Source organism: Lissotriton vulgaris, unplaced genomic scaffold (genome assembly GCF_964263255.1).
Source record: "Lissotriton vulgaris unplaced genomic scaffold, aLisVul1.2 SCAFFOLD_902, whole genome shotgun sequence".
In the NCBI taxonomy this organism is placed as follows: domain Eukaryota; kingdom Metazoa; phylum Chordata; class Amphibia; order Caudata; family Salamandridae; genus Lissotriton; species Lissotriton vulgaris.
The window spans coordinates 394,983-414,608 of record NW_028240880.1 but is presented as its reverse complement, the minus strand read 5'-3'; the positions used below and the strand labels follow the sequence as shown (position 1 = coordinate 414,608).

Genomic DNA, 19,626 nt, shown 5'->3' with positions numbered 1-19,626 from the left:
GAATATTAGGACATGCCAAGAAGCACTCGATGCTTGCATGAGGGGAGATTCACCTTAGATGGCGACACGTTCTGTAAAGTTTTATACAGAAATTAACTCCTTGATCTTACCATCTGATCAAGTCGGTGCTTTATCCCCTCTAAGAGACATTCCTCTCGTTCTTTTAACCAACAAACCCACTGTCTCTTTAATAGACTTCAATATTCTCTTTTTACAACGGTCAATTTTGAATGTGTATATTGCAATGATTTTAATTAATTGTGCAAATAAATTTTTACTTACTTACTTACTTTACTTGGGTTTTTTTGTTTGCAACATCAACGCTGCTCCTATAACAGCCCCGAAACACCCTTTTGTGTGTATTTGTAGACACCAGCGTGCTAGTGTAACAACAAAAAGGTTTCAAAATGCAAAATTACATACGATATATTTTGAAAATGCTTATTTCTATTGTTCTTCAGCCATACTTGAAAATGCTCTTTTAATTGTTCTGCAGCCATAAATAAATGTATTCCTTCAGCCGACAGTTCAGCACCAAAGCGATATGTAAAAATGCAGCCTCATTTACTTCTATAAAATAAAACTACCGCTTTAAAAACGTGTCAGATGAGCATCACTTCCGCATTTTACTGATGAACTTCAAGGAAATCACTGGGGAAACCAAGAAGCTGAAGGTGGTCTTGAAGGATATGACATCAAGCGCATCGCCAACGCAGCCTGATACGGGAGATAGACCGGCCTGATTGTGAAGGCAGCCGAACTGACAAGCAAGTATAGCCAACCACGTGCTAAACGTAAAGACTGGCGTCTGCTGCCAACCAACCGCCAGAGCCCTCGGACATTCCAATTTAAAATCGACCACCCTTTTGGGCGGTGCTTGGTTTAGAGAGTGACTCTCAGATCAAAGCTGTGTTCATCAACTTATCATACAAAGAAAAAAAAGAGAAACGATGTGTGAGCCAGAGTCTATCGCTCTTATAGAATAAAGTGTCACAGTACACCGTTTTGAGTGCTTTCTCCTTGCAGTAAAGGCTATCTGACATTTGCTTGTTAAATGTGATGAAGCAAAACCCCCGACAAGCCTAATCAGTATTGATTTTTTTTTTATTTAAACAAAAAAGAAACCAGTTCGAATTTAACTGTTTTACCTTTTTGATGCGCTGGTTGCCCAGACTGATTGGTTTTCTCGTTCATTTACTGAACCTAGATTGATCGCCACCCACTTTTTTCTGCGCAGTTAGACACACTGAAGTACTGGTGTGGCTGCATGTGTGATGTGATCCTAGAAGCCTGTTTAGGTATGTCGGATTTTCAGTCCACGACAGAAAGCGACACAAATAGCAAACCAGTGAGAACCCCAATCATTCTTTAAAAAAAAAATACTCAGCATAAATGTGATATTTTTAAAACTGGTTTCTTTTGATGACAACCAAAGGAAGGCTTTGGTTTTCAATTTTAAATACGCAGGAGGAGGAAAGTGTGTTCTATTTTCACCTTCGCCGCAAACTTCCGTAATATTTCAGTAACTAACTGAACTTACCACGTTCTAAAATGTCCGGACGGTACGCATACGTGAAATCTAGAATTGTTCAAACATCTACTGGGTGGTAGACCTTTTATACAGCAGCCATCTTGGAATGGTATATATATTCGCAAATAAATCAAGATCAAAATGCTTCAGAAAGAGAACATACTTCTTACCGATGTTCCTTAAGTCGATACTGCTAAGTTTGATCGGAAACAACCCTACACAAGCGGCCAGTTCTAAGAGTAATTATTGGTTGCTTGTCTTTTCCTGTAGCGCCTACTCCAATCTAAGATGGCCCCCGTATTCTCACCGTTCCATCCGTCATAGCGTCACGCATTTTTATTGGCATCATAACCAGCTTATCAGACAGCAGCTTTTCCCGTCGTGCCGCCTCTTTTCCCACGCCTGCCCCAATGAGTGTAGGAGACAGGGGACTGGACTTCACTTCCCCGCCCCCTGGTGTCTCGCGGTTGAATTTCGTCGAGGAGGAGCATGAATAAGAATCTGTGAGGTAGTGAGAAGAGGCGGAGGGTGTGCTGCTTGGCCGGGGAGAGTGAGGCTGAGGCAGCGGTGGGGAGTGCAGCCTGGACCCCTCCCTCTGCCCATCAATGAATTAGAGGGTCCTTGCGAGCTGCGCGGGCCCACGGTCTTTCGGGCACTGCTTTGTGTGTCCTCTGGTCTGTAAAGGAGGAGGAGGAGCGACCGCTCCATGAGCTGCACGGCGCTGCTGGCGAGGGGGGCCGGGCCGCGGAGGTGAAGAGAAGCGGTGGTATACAAGAGAGGCTGTCTCTCCCACTGATAGAGACTTTCCCATCACGGGCACTCCTACCCGTCTTTTCCCTCCCTCTACCCTCCCTTCTCACGTACCTGTCCCACCCAATTCTCCTTCTCCAGAGGCACATTAACATCACAATTTGAGTGGTACTTATAGTCCAGAGATTGCCTTATAGGCTCTCATCCCAACCTCTCCATAAGAAACCAACACGGCTGCTACCCTCTTGTATGTTCCAGTTCAAATACCTTCCTTCTCAGGACCGCCACATACAAGACTGATGGATACCTGCACTTGAAGCCTCCACCCCATCAGACCACAAAGCCCAAATTGCAGGACTGCACTTCCTATTCCAAGCACAGGACCTCCCCCTTTCCCCTGCAGCTTCTGTGCAGTCCCCGCCAGCCCCCTCCATCCGTGACTGTGTTGGAACTCTCTACCAGGCTCCCCTCCCCCGGCGCCCCCCAACCCCTTGAATTCATGTGTCTTCTGTCATGAGTCCGGCCGGCTGCTCCCATGTGAACAGCTTTAAGGTGGAGAACTGGAAGCAGAACCTGCGAGTCATCTACCAGTGCTTCGTGTGGAGCGGCACCCCCGAGACCAGGAAACGCAAGGTGGGTTTTCATTGCACCCTGGCTAACTTCCCCCGCACCCAGGCCGCGGCCTGGCCCTCCTGCATTGCTTCACTTCCCCGGGCAGAGGAAGAAAGGGATTGCAGGGGAGGGAGGAGAGTTGAACATCCCAGGGGGTGGGGAGAAGGGGCCGGGCCGGAGAGAAGAGGAGGGAGATGCTCTGTGCTGGGGAGGGAAATCCTCAATACGTTGAGCAAGAAAGAGGATTTGGGGGTGCGGATACCCGCCTATGTATACATAGCATGTTTACATCCCAATGGGTGGTAGAGGGCACATAGCAAGGCTATTAATAGTAACCCCCCTCCCTCAAAATGACGTGGATAATTCTGTATTTTAGAAGCAGACCAACAATATTATCATAGAGTGCATGGAATGCGTGTGGTTGATTGAGGCGCCGAATTTGGAGAAGATTGACGTATGCTTGGGCTCTTTCACATCTGGGGGTCTTGCTGTGCTTGAATAGGGATCACCGCACCCATGGTATTGTATTGTATTGTAATTGCATTTATATAGCGCTTACTACCCCTGACGAGGCGTCGAAGCGCTTTTTCGGCGGGTAGCACGCTACTCCGGGACCCACAGAGGATTAGTTTTGAATTAGTATAGTGAAACATGCAAGTACATTTTAAATGGTGGATAGGTTAGTCAGTTATTTGGATTTGGAATGATAGCAGAAGGATAGAGAAGGACAAAGGTTAGTATTTATTTATCGCTCGCTTGTTGACGCATGCTATTCAGGGAGCCTATAGCGGAGGCGATGCCTGCGAATTGCTAGGCACAGCACATAGGATAGTGCAGGGGTCATGATGCATGGTGGTTAGCATACGCAGGAAACATGTCTGGATATGATCATGGGATTGTTGAGTCAAACGGGCAGATTGGACGGCACACGACATAAGGTAATTGGCACAGGCAGGCGTCCTCAGATGTGACAGACGCAATTGCCTTCGGTGGGCAGCCATCGGAGCATGAGACGTGTACCTACGACAAGCTGATACGATGATGCAGGTGGCACGTACATTAGATGTGTCAAACGCATGGCACCATACGTGACTCGTGGATTACGGTCTGGAGTGTGTGGGCGGCATTGGACATCAACAAGGCAGGCTCATCGATACGATATGTGCAGATTATGTATGGATGGTTAAATGAGCTGGTCCTTGGCGTTGTTTTCTATTGCCGAGAGATGGGTCCGCATTTAATGCTACACGTATAGTCTTGCGTTTTACCCCCCCCCCCCACCCCCAACCATTTGTGTGGTTGTATTGTGGACCCCGAGATAGTAAGCGTTTTTTTGAGCCTCCAAATTAGGCAGACAAGTGTCAGTTTTTCACACAAGCATCTTTATTTCCACTCCCATCACCGCCGTTTTTCTTTGGCAGGTCGAATGTTGCTCCTCTTGATTAAGGTCTAGTCAGTCGGGGTGTGGAGTGAGATTGGTGCAAGCACACAGTTGCATTTTTGACTGAGGTTGATGGAAGCGTGTGCTTTTTGTTTTGCTTCGCAGCGGGCTGGCTGGCTCGCCAGACGAGGTTCGCAGGCCAGCAGTGCGTCGTGTTTATTGATCGCCCCACCCCCTGTGTTCCGCGAAGGGGGCTCTGCAGACCGGGTCTGCAGCTTGCTACCTGAATTTTTGGCAATTGTGCCTGGGGAGGGAGTGGGGGCGCACGTATATCCCAGGGGTGTGGCGTTTCTCGCCCGTGCCCTTTTATTCTGTGTATTTGCAGTTATGATTGCAGCGAAATCGACGAGCAGCATTCACCCTGCATTTAACGTTTTGTATAAACGATGATGCGGGCATCTGGGAGCCAATGTTTTCTCTCCCAGACCGACAGTTCAGGTGCACGCTGGAGTGCTGGCCATAAATGCCGCAGTGTCCCGAGCTGTTGGACGCCAGACAGGGAGTGTGCAGGTTAAACACAGGCCTTCTGTCCCGGGGGAGGCAGTGCCTGTACTCGGGCGGCGTGGGCTGCCTGATGAGATCCCCGGAATTAGGAAATGAGCAACAAAGCCCCGAAAGTAGCAGGCAGGGGGGAGAGTCCACGTGGGAGGCGGGCCCAGGCAGCGATGATACTTCTGATGGGGGAGGAATTCAGGGAACAGGGATGCTCAATCCACTCTGTCATCAGCCCCTGAATTATTAAGACACGGGCACAACCGGGACGGTTGGCGAAATGTTCCTTTGAGTCATGTCTGGGATACATTATTCAGGATCGGGGGAGGGGTGCAGAAATATGGCAAGAGCTTCTTGTTCGATGTGGCCTTTTGTGGCCCAAAAACTCTGCGTTTATTATGCATTGTAATGGTGGATTGCCACTACACTTCGGTGATCTGTATTGGTTTTCTTTTTGTCATGCATTCTAACGTTATTCTATTTACTCCCTGGAAACGTCTGGAACTGTTGCGTCTCCTTGGATCCCACTGCGAAAGACTTAACATTATGAGAATCTTTGTGAATGGACGGGAGCAAGGGAGTGAATGTTCCAAAAACATTATTTCATACGGAAGCTATTTGGGCCTTAACGCGGTTGTCGGTAATGTCTAGTCTGTATCGCAAGTGCATCTTCATAATTGATTTTTAGCGTGCTGTTCTGTATGGAGAAGAGACTGTTAGTAATGCACAGTACAGCAGCGTGCTGTGTATGTGGAATCTATACTGGGATTTGATGTAACAGTTTTGGTTGGAGGCATTTAGTTTTAAATCCTAGATTACTTTCAGATATGACAGATGTTTAACGTACCGCACTGGTTGTTATTTCATATCTATTCACATCTATACGAATATAGTACATTGTATGTCATTGCTAATTGAAATGTGTGTTGGCTTCCTAGCTGTATTCCAACATCCCATTTTAGCCCCACCCACCAAGTTTATCCTTCAAATTCTTGGCAGTCAGTGGCTAAATGTGCTTATTATCTGGCGGCAGGTGATACATTTAAAGAAGACTCGGAGTTAAATAAGATGATTTTAGTTTTTCTGAACCACAAAACGTCTTCCTCTGTGATCCAACTTTAGTGCCTCTGTAGCATCTTTAAGGTGGAAACAATAGCATTGTCTTGGAAAGGCTGAAAGGTACATTAAGTTTGAGCCCTACTCCCAAAGAGTGCTTCTATTGTAGTCAACGATGCTGTGGCACACCACTGTAAGCATGGCTCGCTGATGGCTCTTTCATGCTAGTGGTTGCTACAGTGTATTGCCACAGAAGTAATTTATTCCTGGCAGATGGACCTACAGTAACTATTCCTTTGTAGTGATTTTTGTGAGGCAAGTGAGGACCTTGACTAGTGATCAGATTCTCCACATGCAAATTCTCTGAACATTTTGCAAAGAACTACTACACCTCTTCTCTTCTGTGATGTATCATAGCCTGCCAATATGGGCAGGTTAGGTGGCCTTTGAGAATCTTGAAAGGACTGTGCTGCACCACAGGGGAAGAAATAAAACGTTTCAAGATGGGTGCCATTCGGCCTCCTGGTATGATTGTTACATACCCCCAGATTCATCAAGAACACATTTTGCGATTCCTTAATAGCGAAAAATACCGATTCGCTATTAAGGAATAGCAAAATGCTATTCATCAAGAAATCCATTCAAAAATAGCGATTCTAATAATTCCTTGATTAGAGGCCCATAGGAATGAATGGGAAGACCATCTCAATTTGCTAATCGCAATTAGCGGTTTGCAAATTGAGATTGCGATCCAAAGGACACCCTGTTGCACCCCTGAAATTGATGTGTGCGCATATGTTGCGCGCACACACATGCCTTTAGGGCATGTGTGTGCGCAACATGAAAGTTTGAAGAATGCACTTTAGTGCATTTTTCAAAGTTTTTGCTATTTACCACGTAGTTAGACTTCGTGGTAAATAGCGGCCCCAGATTGCGAATTCACAATTTTTAAATGGTTCATGAATTGCATTTAAGGAATCTCAAATTGAGATTCCTTAAATGCAATTAATCACAATTTAGCGATTCCTAGAATTGAGATTTTTGTATTTGGTGTGATGAATCCCAAATGCAAAAATAGTGCTCGCAAAGGGCCAGATTCTCAGAATCTGGCCCTTTTGCGAGCCGATTTCAGCTTGATGAATCTACCTGATAGTGTATATGTTGTTGGTAGTATGTCTCAGTGTTGTAATCGAGCTTAACTTGCTCTCCCAGCTATTCTTAGCCTTTTGTTCCTGTCTAGAGCTGGCCTCCCCACATATGCATCTGCATGGCTGCAGGAGAAGATCCCTTGGAACTCAAGCATTAGCTCCACGGCTATAGGAGGAAATGGTCATTGTGTGTATTAACCAGTTCCTCTGAAACACTGCAGTGGCTCATGGGCGCCATACACTGCAGGTTATCGAATGTAATAACCTGCAGACATTGCAACCCATCCATGAACTCAACAGATTAACACACCGGCAATTCCATAGGGGTGCTAGCTCTTGCCCTGTAGCAACCACTAATCATTACTGGCATATGTTGTGAGTGCCAATTCCCCAGTCATTGGTAAGGGTGCTTGTGTTGGTGCTCCCCCGCCAGCACTACCACTCTAGTGAGTTTTGAACCCATTATTTTCTGACATAGCATTCTCAGAATGAATGCTGTCGGATCTATTAAGCTGCAGCAACATTTCAAAAACTCACCAAAAGCTGACAATTGGGATTCTGCAAGGTGGTGCTGGGATGTGGGGGCTGGAGTGTGCCTTGAAGAGGCTGAATGAGATTTTTGAGGTGCTCAGATCTCATTATCCTCCTGCATGCTTAGAATTTGGGATCAGCCTTCCTGTTGTCCTCGAGCACCTGGCAATGATACAGCCAGCGTTATTTCAGTCCTTTGCACTTGTAGCTATGCAGTAAATGCCCACTGGATGGTGGTAACATGGTTTGTGTGCACCGGGTCTCTTCGGAATGCAATTGGTGGTTCAAGTCATGAGCTGACATAAATTGCTTGACTAAGGCCTTAGTCAAGCGACTTGTGTCCGCTCATGGCTCGAGACTGCTGTTGTCATAGAACTTTTCAGCAGCCAACAAGTGGTAGTTCTTGTTTATATGTGCCCTGAGGTGCAAAGATAGGTCAGCGGTTACTTTGGCTTGTTGTAGATTTGATCACCATGTATGTTAAGTAGAAATATTTTTTTTGTTTTCTTTTTATCTTCGTTTCATGCTCTTCTGTTAATCTGTGCATAAAGTGCGTTCTAGTTTTAACCGTGTTCCCCTGTTAGTATCTGTGTTACAGAAGGTGTGTAGGTGGTCTCTTGTGGTGTTGCATGTCTTCTAATTTACAAAGTAAGATTCTTATTGAGCAGATGGCTGCATCTGTTAGATGTAAGAGATCAAGGTTAAGATTGGATTCACAACTGAGGATAGATACTTGAATTCATGTTTACTGTAATGTTGAGTGCAAACTGCAAAGAATTCTGTGTAAATAATGCCTTTTTAACTTGTTTTTTAAATTCTATCTACTGTTTAATACTGTATTAACTGTTTTTAAGATATATGAACGTATGATATTTGTTGTAGAATACTTTTATGATTTTAATTAATCGAATAAAGTGGACTTTGACTTGACTTGAGCAGATTTATTTATCTTTTGTACTGTGAGCTTTTTCATTACGTTACTCAAATTCTGCTATTAAAGATTACATATTTAGTGTTTTTCATATTTCTTTTTGCCCATGTCCAGGTAAACATGTTTCATTATTATTATTCCCATAATAGGATTTACAATAATTGGTGTTACTTGGTGAACAAGCCATTTGTAATGGAAAATGATCTGATCTAATATTGAGTGCTTATTCCTGACGTTGACCCTCTGAATTGGCTCATAAACATTGAACATTTCTTTTAATGGATCTGTAAAGGGAATATATTTTCGGCCAGCCAGTAAAATGCATGGGGCCTGATTCACATCTCTTCCTACGCAGGCAAGTCTAACTCACAAAAAAGGTTCATTTGTAACCTGAAACCCAGAGCCTGCTATACCAACAACCTTTACTTGAAGTAGGTGCAAATGTCCAGAGGTTCCGAAAATACCTATTTTGTTTCGGTTGCCGATGGAAAGCAAATTTCTTAGTACAGCGTAAACATTCCCCATTCGAATGAGGGAAAAAAATGTGCATTTTATTTGGATTTATTGGCACTTTACGAAGTACAAAAAAAAAGCGTCGTGCAACTGAATTATCTTTATATTTAGTCTATTATATTTTTCCTTTGCTCATGGAGTAATTATTTTAATCTACTTAATATTCTTTAGACCAGTTTTCTACCACATTAAATCGATTCAGTGTGCCAAAACCAAAAATGTTATTTCTTAACTCCACACTATTTCTTTGTAGACCTATATGTCGAGCCCATTTTTTAAAATATAAATTATGAATATAATAGAACTGAAATGCAAACGGTGGGAGTGATGTATTCTAAAATCAGATATATTTGTACCACATGCCCCAGTTCTTCTCGTTTAGGTCTAGAATTATTATGTGTAAAAACATTTCTTCGTAGCATTAAATAGTTAGTTTTTCTTTTTCCATTGCAAACATGTGGATGGGTTCTCATCTTTTCAATGTTGTGCAATCAAAGTTCTTGATACAAAATAGGCCAGAATATGAAAGAAGCTATCCTGTATTATTTCCTGAGGTTAACTTTTCATACGTTGAGACATGTGGCCTCAAGTGTTGCAATGCCACATGGCCATTAGACAGGTCCTTGTGCCCATGAGATGGTGCTAAATCTAGTAAGGCTCTTGTTTGTGGTGTACTGTATCCGTGATACTGGATTTTATGTACTCCAATACAACAGTACAAGTACCCAAGTGAACCCTCTGTATTGCCAACAACCACCACGTGATCCTAAAGGTTTTGACAAACTTCCACCAGTTCTTGTGTTGTACCACAGTGGGTCTTGAATTTAGGGTCGACGTATTTAATGAGTGATTTGCTTTGTTTGAGCCACTATGTAGTTTCTAGCTCAGGCTTCTCATATTAAAGATTTTTTTTTTGGGTTGCAGTGACCTTACTCATCATTTTAGAGAGCTGGAGACTGAGTGTCTGTCCACCTTTTACATGATTCTTCCCAGATACGGTCGTTCTGCCAAATAAAGTGTCTTCTTACCAAAGGTGGTGTCCCATTTCCATCTCGGGCAGGCTATCATTGGGCTCACTTATTATCTGCCATTCTGCTCTACCAAGAAGGAGGCGCTGTTACATAAGTTTGGACCCCCTACTATGTAGTAAAGTAGTATATCAAGTACACAAGGATATAAGATTTGTTGACCTACTCTTTTAGTGGTACATAGGCAATCAGAAAGGTAAGGCAGTTAAAAGTGAATTCTTTGCTGCTCGATTATACTGTGTATAGCAATCTGCTACACACTGGTGCAGACACTGCTGTCTGAGGGAATCCAGGCCCATTCCACAAGGGCAATGTCCTTCCACCACAGCCTTAGTTAGCGACTTACCAGTGGTAGACCTCTGTAATGCAGCACTGCAGGCCTACCTCATACCTTCGCAAAACACTATTGTTTGGATTCCGAAGTGAGGGATGGTCCCTTCGCCTGCTCAGTTTAATACGATTTCCTTCTTTTAAGAAAGTTTTTGTCAAACCTCCCACCCACAGGACCATTGTTAGTGATTCTATTCAACAGTGAGGAATTTGCAGGTAGAAGCATTTACAAAAGAAAACGCTAGTCTGGTGGATACTGTATCTACTTGTAGATCCTGCCTAAACCCACTTATCACCCCCTTTCCGAAGAAAATTTAAAGGTTCATCTAAAAAGATGCCAGTTTACTTTGTTGCATTGCACCTATTTTCACTTGGATGTTATTCGTCTCCCTGTCTAGTTGCGGTTAAAAAAAAAAGATATCTGAGGTGGGCACTGTATGGCACTAGACACAACACTGTAGCTGTCACTCCTATGGCAGGCCTTAACAATCCTGGCGGCAGAGTGCTTGGTTTTATGTGAGATGATGCTCTAGCATGAGCTGAGCCTGTCTGCAGCTGTTGGGACCAATTCCCTTAGCTGTTCCGGGATATTGCCATACCATATACTCTTAAGTGCATTATAATCCTCGCGGTTACTTGCTAACTTTGGTTTGGCATTATCAAAACATGTCATGTAAGGTGTCATACGCTTTGGAATACTACCCCCTCGCCAGTCCTGGCGACGGGGGTAGCATTTCTCCCTTCTAGAGGGAGAAGGCATGTTTCTTTGCTTAAACACGGTTAAATCTAACCAAAGCCCCAGCATCACAAAATGGATGCTGCTGCTACAGACACGAGTCTGGCCTCCTACTGCTGACTGAAACTCCGGCAGGGGAGGCCTGGACAATAGATATCCTGTCACAGGGAGGTGGCACACCACCCCAGGCATGAGATAGTGGTTTGTAGCCGGGAGGGTTGAATGAAACTAGACACTGCCTGGGGAGCACAAGGCTTCCCATGCATAGTACAGTTCAAACCTGTGCTGGGACCCTCCAGTCCCAGCTCTGGCGCGAAAATGGACAAAGGGAAAGGGGTGTTCCCACCCATAGGAGGGACCTAGCAGGTAATCCAGCCCCTTGATTTGGAATAAAGGTAGGAGCTGTGCCAACGCACATCAGATTATCCTGACAAACTTATGAAACGAAACTCTGGACCCTTCGACATCCGACTCGACGTGGAAGAGTGAAGAATCTCCCTTGTGGTCAAGGAGTGACCACCCTGTGCAAACAGGCACCATCTAGCGCCTCACTGTTTGCTTTGTTGCAGTTCCCGCAGGAACTCGAGCAACAGAGATCGACAAGACCCAGAGTTCCTGCCTTCCAACAGCCCGATCCACAGTCCCAGCAAGTCTGAGACCCGTGGAGGCGACCTGAAGCGTGGGGCCAGCCATCTTGGAAAAACTACGAAGTGCTGACTGTGTAGCTCCCGAGGCTCCCTCGACGCTGTGCATTGGGGTTTGAGAAGCCCCAGCCCGAGCAGCTTTTGCACCAAAGCTCCCCCCTCCACACTCAGAGTGCTGCGTGGTGCCCTTCTGCATCTTTCTCCTCGAAGCGTTGGTCCGGTCGCTTGCCCGTTGGCTAGTGGCCCCAGTACCGACAAACCTTTTGAATTTGCTCTGCCAGTCCGGTTGCTCTGGACTGGCCCTCGCTCTCCTGAAAAGGAGCACCCGCTCTGACCTTGCTGGTCCGAGTAAGAAGCGATCTTCGAATCCTGCGTGGGTTGCGCTTGCCAAGGTTTGTTTGCTCCAATCCGGAAGCTGACACCGCCGACAGCGAGAGCCTTCGTGGGACAGCTCGTGATCCACTCCTGGACATCTTCTGTGCCCCAGAGACCACGTGGCAGCAGAGATAAGCTTCTCGACAACCACCTGATTGCGCCCGACATTGCCTGGTTCCACCTTGGTCACTGCTGAGTGACCCAGACTCTGTCCCCTCTGCTTTCAGGTACTCTTCATCTTCGATCCACCCTTGGATCGCACCGGACACTTCTTTTCTGGCAGCCTGCAGCATCTTCATCTCCAGGCTCCATAGATCTACTCGACGAAAGCCGACACGACTTTGCACCTGCTTCCTGTGGGTGAGGTAACTCCTGAACGCCGGTGGTCCTGTAGTGGTATACACCTCTATTGTCTAATTCTAAAGTTTGGTATTTCTAGTCCAGTCGGAAGACTCCTAAAACTGTAACTCAATAACTTTTACGCACCATTGACTTTGCATTGGTGCATGTGTGTGCTTTTTCGGTCGAGGACCGGAAATGCTGGCTTGCCAGCATTTCCGGTAGGAGATCCGTATGATACTTAGTAGGGAACTGGAACCCGCCTCCCTCGGCCGTCTCACCTCAATTGGCTGGCTTCCTAAAAGGAGGCCAGCCATTGGAGGAGAGAGCCGTCCCTCCAAATAAGCTCCGTCTTTTTCGGATTCGGGGGCGTGATTTTTTGCATTCTTTAGCCCTGTGACGTCGTCTGTCACTCAGGGCGCAAAAAACACGCCCCCGAATCGGAAAATGGCCGTGCGTTTCTCCGAGGCATTGTCTCCTTGCCTCGGAGAGACGTGGTCGTGTTTTCGTAGCTGCTCGCCTCCCTTCCCTGCTGCTTTTAGGAGCTGCTTGGCTCCGCTCGCCTCCCCCCGCCCTCCTCCGTCGTGCTCTCGCCTCCCCCCCCCTCCCTCTGCTGCAGCTCTCCTCCGTCGTGCTCTGCCGCTCCCCGGCCCCCACCCCTCCCTCCCGCATTCGTAATCGTGATTAGGCCACTCGCCTCCCTTCCCTGCTGCTTTTAGGAGCTGCTTGGCTCCGCTCGCCTCCCCCCGCCCTCCTCCGTCGCGCTCTCGCCCCCCCCTCCCTCCCTCTGCTGCAGCTCTCCTCCGTCGTGCTCTGCCGCTCCCCGGCCCCCACCCCTCCCTCCTGCATTAGTCAACGCACCTCTACCCCAAACTACAGTGAGACTTGGTAAGCAGCACTCCACCGCTCCAATCACACAGAATTAACCCTTGACGCCCTGTTTCCCTCTTGCACCGCACCCTGCTCTGTCAAGGCCGCTCCAGCCTGCTCCACAGCGCCATGCCGTTCATAGCTGTGCTCTCCTGCGCCACTCTGCTGCTACAGGTATGAGGCCCAGTGTACACAAGCAGTGCACCCCAATCTTCCCTGTAGCGCCCCCTTCAGCGGCAGCCACGCAGCGCTACCAGGACACCGGATATTACTGTGTAATGTGCACGCATGCTGCACGGAGACACCCAGCGCCGCCAGCCGAGACGGTGCTCGTGAGAGACTGTCAGAGTCTGGGCGAGTGGGTGAGGCCATGGCGGGGACACTGGACGCCCGGGGCCAGGAAGTGAGGCAGGAAGCGCCTACACTCACAGCACCGGGAAGAGGCGCTGTGCCCTGCCCAAGTGAACCAGGCAGTAGGAAGAGGGCGTTGGCATCTCGTGGCAATGCGCCACCTGCCTGTGACCAGCGCCTGACACATGCTTGGCCCACTTCGCGCGAGGTGTGGGGGAGCACAGGAACCATCCTGGAAGATCAAGGGTGGGGGCGCAGCCAGCAGCCTCTTCCCAACAGGTAGCTCGTGGGGGCACAGTGATGGAGCGCAGACCGAAAGAAATCCAACAGAGACACTGGTGGTAAAACAGGGGGTGCTTAGAGGGCAGTCTGGGAGAAAACCAACTTCAAGTACATATCTAAGCCCGTCCCTCCAGAAGAGGGGAACCGGCTGGTAATGACGGACACACAGCCCCCTTTCCTCGCTCCTCCTTAGCGCCCCCATGCAGCCTTAAGCGCTTCCTCCCAGGACTAGAGATAAGCCACATCCACAAGCCCCCCTGGGCTAGAGCCCCTCCCACAGCACGGGCTGTCTCATCACTACTGTGACCGGACTCACGAGCAGATAACATTCCTGTATCACTGCTTTGGAAGAGTGCGCTCACGGGGGAAGGAGGTTTTTTTTATGTTTAAATGGGAATCGAGTTGCTTTAGTGCAAAAAGCCACGAGTGTGTGCCATCACCAGGGCACTTGTCAGGTGACTGACTGCCCGTGTGACCTGCGGCACAACACGGTATTTGATTAACTGGATACAAATCCATGTAAAATTCGTAAACGTAGCGATAAAAATGTTGCTTTACATTTTTCTCTTTCGATGGGTCACTCGCCAGCCTCGAACAGCTCAGCTCTAGTGTATTGAAATGTGCACAGTTGTTGTCGTGTTTTGTTACACACACCTTTGCACTTCTGACGCTGCTCGGCAGCGATCACGGCTCCCAGGGCCCGTCCCTGCACACGACGGGCTCACGGCTGAACCCGCCACCCGGGCCTCCAGCCCGAGGCCTACAAAACCCGCCTGTCCAGTCACGCGGACCCTGCAGATTTCCTTAACAGAGCAGTGTCGGAGCTCATGCATCTCATCTGCATATGCGCCGCCCCAGGGGGATTCCCCTTTATAAGACTGGATAGGGCCACACAGCGCGGGAACTATAGTTCAGTCTTCAGTGGGAAAAGGTTCGCACTAGAAAAGCGTGTCTTTAACGACCCGAACATCCTTTTCTGCCAATATCGTGTTTATTACGATGCTACACTATTACAGCTAGTGAGGTAGCTCAGTGAGTTAATGCGCATTTCTAATGCAGCAGGTGCATCAGCCCACTGGCTTGTGCTGCTACCACTGGGCTTGAGAGATTTGCAGTGTTTAACTCCGTGTGTTGAACGCTCATTGCTGAACTATGCGGTAATCTGCAGGGCACTACCTCAGAAGCGAATCAAATAGAATCAGCCTTTCATCCTTCAGAGGTCAGTCAACTCCATTATCATAAAACAAGCAACAATTTCCCCTGTTGATTACAGCCTTCCAAATGGCAAGTGTGTCGTATGAAACTCAAATAAATACACATAGATACATACATATCTTCCAGTCATAGATGCAAAGCACCTGGACAGCGCGGTGGGTGAATGCACCTGCTCAGTAACTGTGAAGGTCCAAATCCCAGCACTTAAGTGCATGTGTCTGGAGGAGAGGTACCTGTTCTACGAGTTGATGGTGCAACAACCCTCCTCTTTCGCCTTTTCTTCGTGGGGGGGGGGGGGGGGGTTGCCTGAGAGCACACCCGAGGTAGGCCAACAAGCAGGGAGTCAGTCAGCACAGAGGCTCATTAGTGCAACAGGATAATTATACAGTCGCCAGCTGCACCAACGGACTTCGGGAACCACACCTCCCACACAGTTCCAGTACTGGTGCACTACCTCCTAAGTGTTGTGGGGCCCAGTTGTTGCTCGACACCACTGCTGAGCAGAGATGCATAAACATAAGCCACTGGGTGGTGCACCCACAAAAGATCTAAAGTTCCTTTTGTATGTTAGTTATTTACTTTATTGCAAGTATTAGATTTTCTTCAATCACAGCACAGGTTGCAGCCAACTCGTTTCACTCAGTTAAACTGAACTTTCTCCTTTTCTCGCAGTTTTGTAAACTATAGGGAAAACTGGTGATTTTAAATAAATAAAGTCGCTTCGCCGTGCGGTCTTGGGAGGTGGGAGGGGTCTGACAGTGCAGTTGATGTTAAATTAATAAAGGTGCTTCGACGTACTGTGTTGGGAGACGGGAAAGATCTGAAAGTGCTGGTTATGGTACATCAATAAAGGCGCTTCGCCATGCTTTTGGGAGCCAGGAAGGGTCTGAAAGCGCTGTGTCATTAAATAAATAAAGGCGCATTGCCGTATTGTGTTGGGAGGCGGGAGGGGTCTAAAAACGCTGGTGATACTCATTAACTAAAGGGGCTTTAATGTGCTGTGTTGGGAGTGGTCTGAAATCACCAGTGATGTTAAATAAATAAAGGCGCATTGACGTATTGTGTTGGGAGGCGGGAGGGGTCTAAAAACGCTGGTGATATTCATTAACTAAAGGGGCTTTAATGTGCTGTGTTGGGAGTGGTCTGAAATCACCAGTGATGTTAAATAAATAAAGGTGCTTTGACATGCTGAGTTTGGAGGTGGGAGGGGTATGAAAGCGCTGGTGATATTAATTAAATAAAGGCGCTTCGCCATGCTGAGTTGGGAGGGGTCCGAAAGCGCTATAATAGTATCTTCAAGAGATGCGTCAGGTGAGAAGGGCATGGAGGGTACAATGAGGATGGGAAAGGAGTAAGTAGAGGGTGAGAGACATTGGGCACCGAATCACTCACCACGTAGGCGGCTCCGCCCTCCCCGTTATGGGTCTTGGACTCTTGGACTCTGGGATGGAGAAGTGCATGTCCCCTGTTCTGCTGCTTTCCAGGCACGGCACGCACACCCTGTAATTGCACAGCATATGGCACGGGGAGAGTGTTGTGCATGCGGGTATTGTGGCTTAATAGCTAGGCACCCTTAAATCCAGGATGGAGACAGCACTCGCAGATTAACCAGGGGCACGACCTTCTGTTTAAAAGCAAAACGAGCATGGGTGCTAGTGTTAAAAGTGCGCCCCCGTTATGAAAACTGAAAGCCTGCATTTGAAAAGCAGGAGGCAGAAGTCAATTTACAAATTCCCCGTCCTTTGTTCCCCAAAAAACAGGTTTTAGAAGACATCTGTCGAGTTTTCTTATAATTTTGCCTATATTGAAATGGCAAGTTTCCTCACGTGCTAGTGCTTTCTTGAGGTTTCTCACAGGGTAATTTCCACAGGACTGTGGGGTCTTTACTCACGCTGACCTCAGTAGGGACTCTCTCCACACACTGTCAGCCAGGGGGCTCCCCACTAAAACACAGTGTGAGCGGCCAAAGTGAGGTCAGGACATGGCTTAATACCATGCACTAATGGTGGGTGTGCTTCAAAAGTGCACTCACTCACCCCTCACATACACTATGTTACCAACACACAGTCAGCAAGGGAGCTTCAGAAGTGCACTCACTCGTTGCTTGTGTGCGTGAGCTCCTCAACCCCTCCCCCCTCGTTGCTTGTGTGTGCGTGAGCCCCTCCCCCTTTTGTGCATGAGCTCCTCACCCCCCTCCCCTCCTCGTTGCTTGTGTGCATGAGCTCCTCACCCCCTCCCCCCTCGTTGCTTGTGTGCGTAAGCTCCTCACCGCCCTCCCCCCTCGTGGCTTCTGCGTGCGTGAGCTCCTACACCCCCCCTCGTTGCTTGTGTGTGCGTGGGCTCCTCACCCCCCCCCCTCATTGCCTTTTCCTTTTGATAAGGTGGTGTAATGATAGTTAGTGCTTGTGCTGCGTTACCACCCCTGGCTGTGCTTGCTCCCCTGCCCCTGGCTGTGCTTGCTCCCCTGCCCCCTGGCTGTGCTTGCTCCCCTGCCCCCTGGCTGTGCTTGCTCCCCTGCCCCCTGGCTGTGCTTGCTCCCCTGCCCCCTGGCTGTGCTTGCTCCCCTGCCCCCTGGCTGTGCTTGCTCCCCTGCCCCCTGGCTGTGCTTGCTCCCCTGCCCCCTGGCTGTGCTTGCTTCCCTGCCCCCTCGCTGTGCTTCCTCTCCTGTGTGTGTATGTGGCTCTGGGTGTGTGTGTGGGGCTCTGGGTGTGTGTGGGGGGCTCTGGGTGTGTGTGTGGGGCTCTGGGTGTGTGTGTGTGGGGCTCTGGGTGTGTGTGTGTGGGGCTCTGGGTGTGTGTGTGTGGGGCTCTGGGTGTATGTGTGGGGCTCTGGGTGTGTGTGTGGCTCTGTGTGTGTGGCTCTGTGTGTGTGGCTCTGTGTGTGGGGCTCTGTGTGTGGGGCTCTGTGTGTGGGGCTCTGTGTGTGGGGCTCTGTGTGTGTGTGGCTGTGTGTGTGCGTCTGTGGCTCTGTGTGTGTGGCTCTGTGTGTGTGTGTGGCTCTGTGTGGATAGCTTTTTTTTGTAGGTGGCTCTATGTGTGGGTGGCTCTGTCTGTGTGAGGGTAGCTCTGTGTAGGGGGCTCTATGTGAATGACTGTGTGAGTGGCTCTGTGTGGGTGGCTCTGTATGTGTGTGTGGGTCGCTTTGTGTGTGTGGCTCTGTGTGGGTGTAAATGCAATAGGTCATGCATTTGCGAGCGATTAAGCTATTGGCATTGTAAATGACAATGCCATTTATTTAACGATTAAGCTATTGGCAATGTAAATGACAATGCCATTTATTTATGATAAAAAAAAAAATGTCATGAGCAATGCCAATAGCTCTACCTTTAATGATGCCGAGACCATTGCATTGTAAATGCTTGTTAGCGCTGCACCTGATTCCAGCGGGCTTGTCCCGATTAGTCCCAGCGATGCCCTAGGCCTGACCACTGTTCGATTAGTGATACTTATACCACTTATTTAGTATATGGTTTGAGTGGCCCCTGGCCTCATCCAAATTGTGCAACTTTCATATGTTTTACTGTGCTTTTGTTTAAACGCTTGTGCTTCTATACTCATAAAGAGTCTAGAGGATTATTCTGAGAATAAATAAATCTATTTTTATAAGATATGACTTGTGTGGTGTCCTTTCATTTGATATTACAGGATTGTGATCGGTAAAACAGCTGGCTTCACATGCCCTCTTGAGTTTAGCCTGAAGGCTGCTTAGTCCATGCTACCCCTAGGATAGCTTGTCTATAAGGTTGACTTACAACCACTACCATAAGGGATTGTTGGACTGATACAAGGTGCCCCCAGAATTGGAGACATCATATATCAGGCCAACTTCTCACATCTTGTCTCACCTGACATCTGATCTTGGGACACATTGTTTTGGTGCCACCTATCTGCTAGAGAACCCATCCGTAGCAATTGTCGTCTCTTTGGCTATTTGGCATCTGTCATATCAGCTTTTGATAATTTACAGCTTTTAATCCATGCATACAGTGTATTTCTTTTTGTGGTGGTAAGTAGATGCATTCAACAGCAACACATTCTCACTCCAAAGTTCTCCAGTACACATTCATAAGTGAGCTTTCTGTGTTGTATGTAGTAAATATATACATGTAAACAGAAAATACATTGATCTTTAATATGTGTGATATTCTAAGATTGTGATTCAGAAAAGGGGGTGGTGATGAACAGAGTGTCTGAATTAAGCAGACCACTCTTACCCAGTCCAAAGATCAGGGCTTGATCCATCACCGTTTTTTAGCTCGCTGCACCATCCCAGCTCAGAACCTGGCTATATGCAAATCAGTCTGTCAGAGGCCCAGTGCATCATGGGAACAGGGCAGACTAAGCTGGGCTGGGATGGTGCAGTGAGCTAAAAAACGGTGATGGATCAAGCCCTGATCTGTTGACTGGGTACGAGTGTTCTGTTTAACTCAGATACTCTGTCCATCACCACCC

The 19,626-nt window shown here is 47.8% G+C and overlaps 1 protein-coding gene across 1 annotated transcript in view; it reads left to right on the top strand.

Moving 5' to 3' along the window:
- Positions 1–2,020: 2,020 nt before the first annotated feature.
- The window catches only part of LOC147672501 (ubiquitin carboxyl-terminal hydrolase 22-A-like), a 377,196-nt gene continuing 359,590 nt past the window's right edge, over positions 2,021–19,626 (top strand). Inside the window, exon 1 of the mRNA XM_086947987.1 lies at positions 2,021–2,914. Within this exon, the coding sequence (XP_086804113.1) occupies positions 2,795–2,914 (120 nt within the window). The 5' untranslated portion in view covers positions 2,021–2,794. The remainder of the gene's footprint in view (positions 2,915–19,626) is intronic.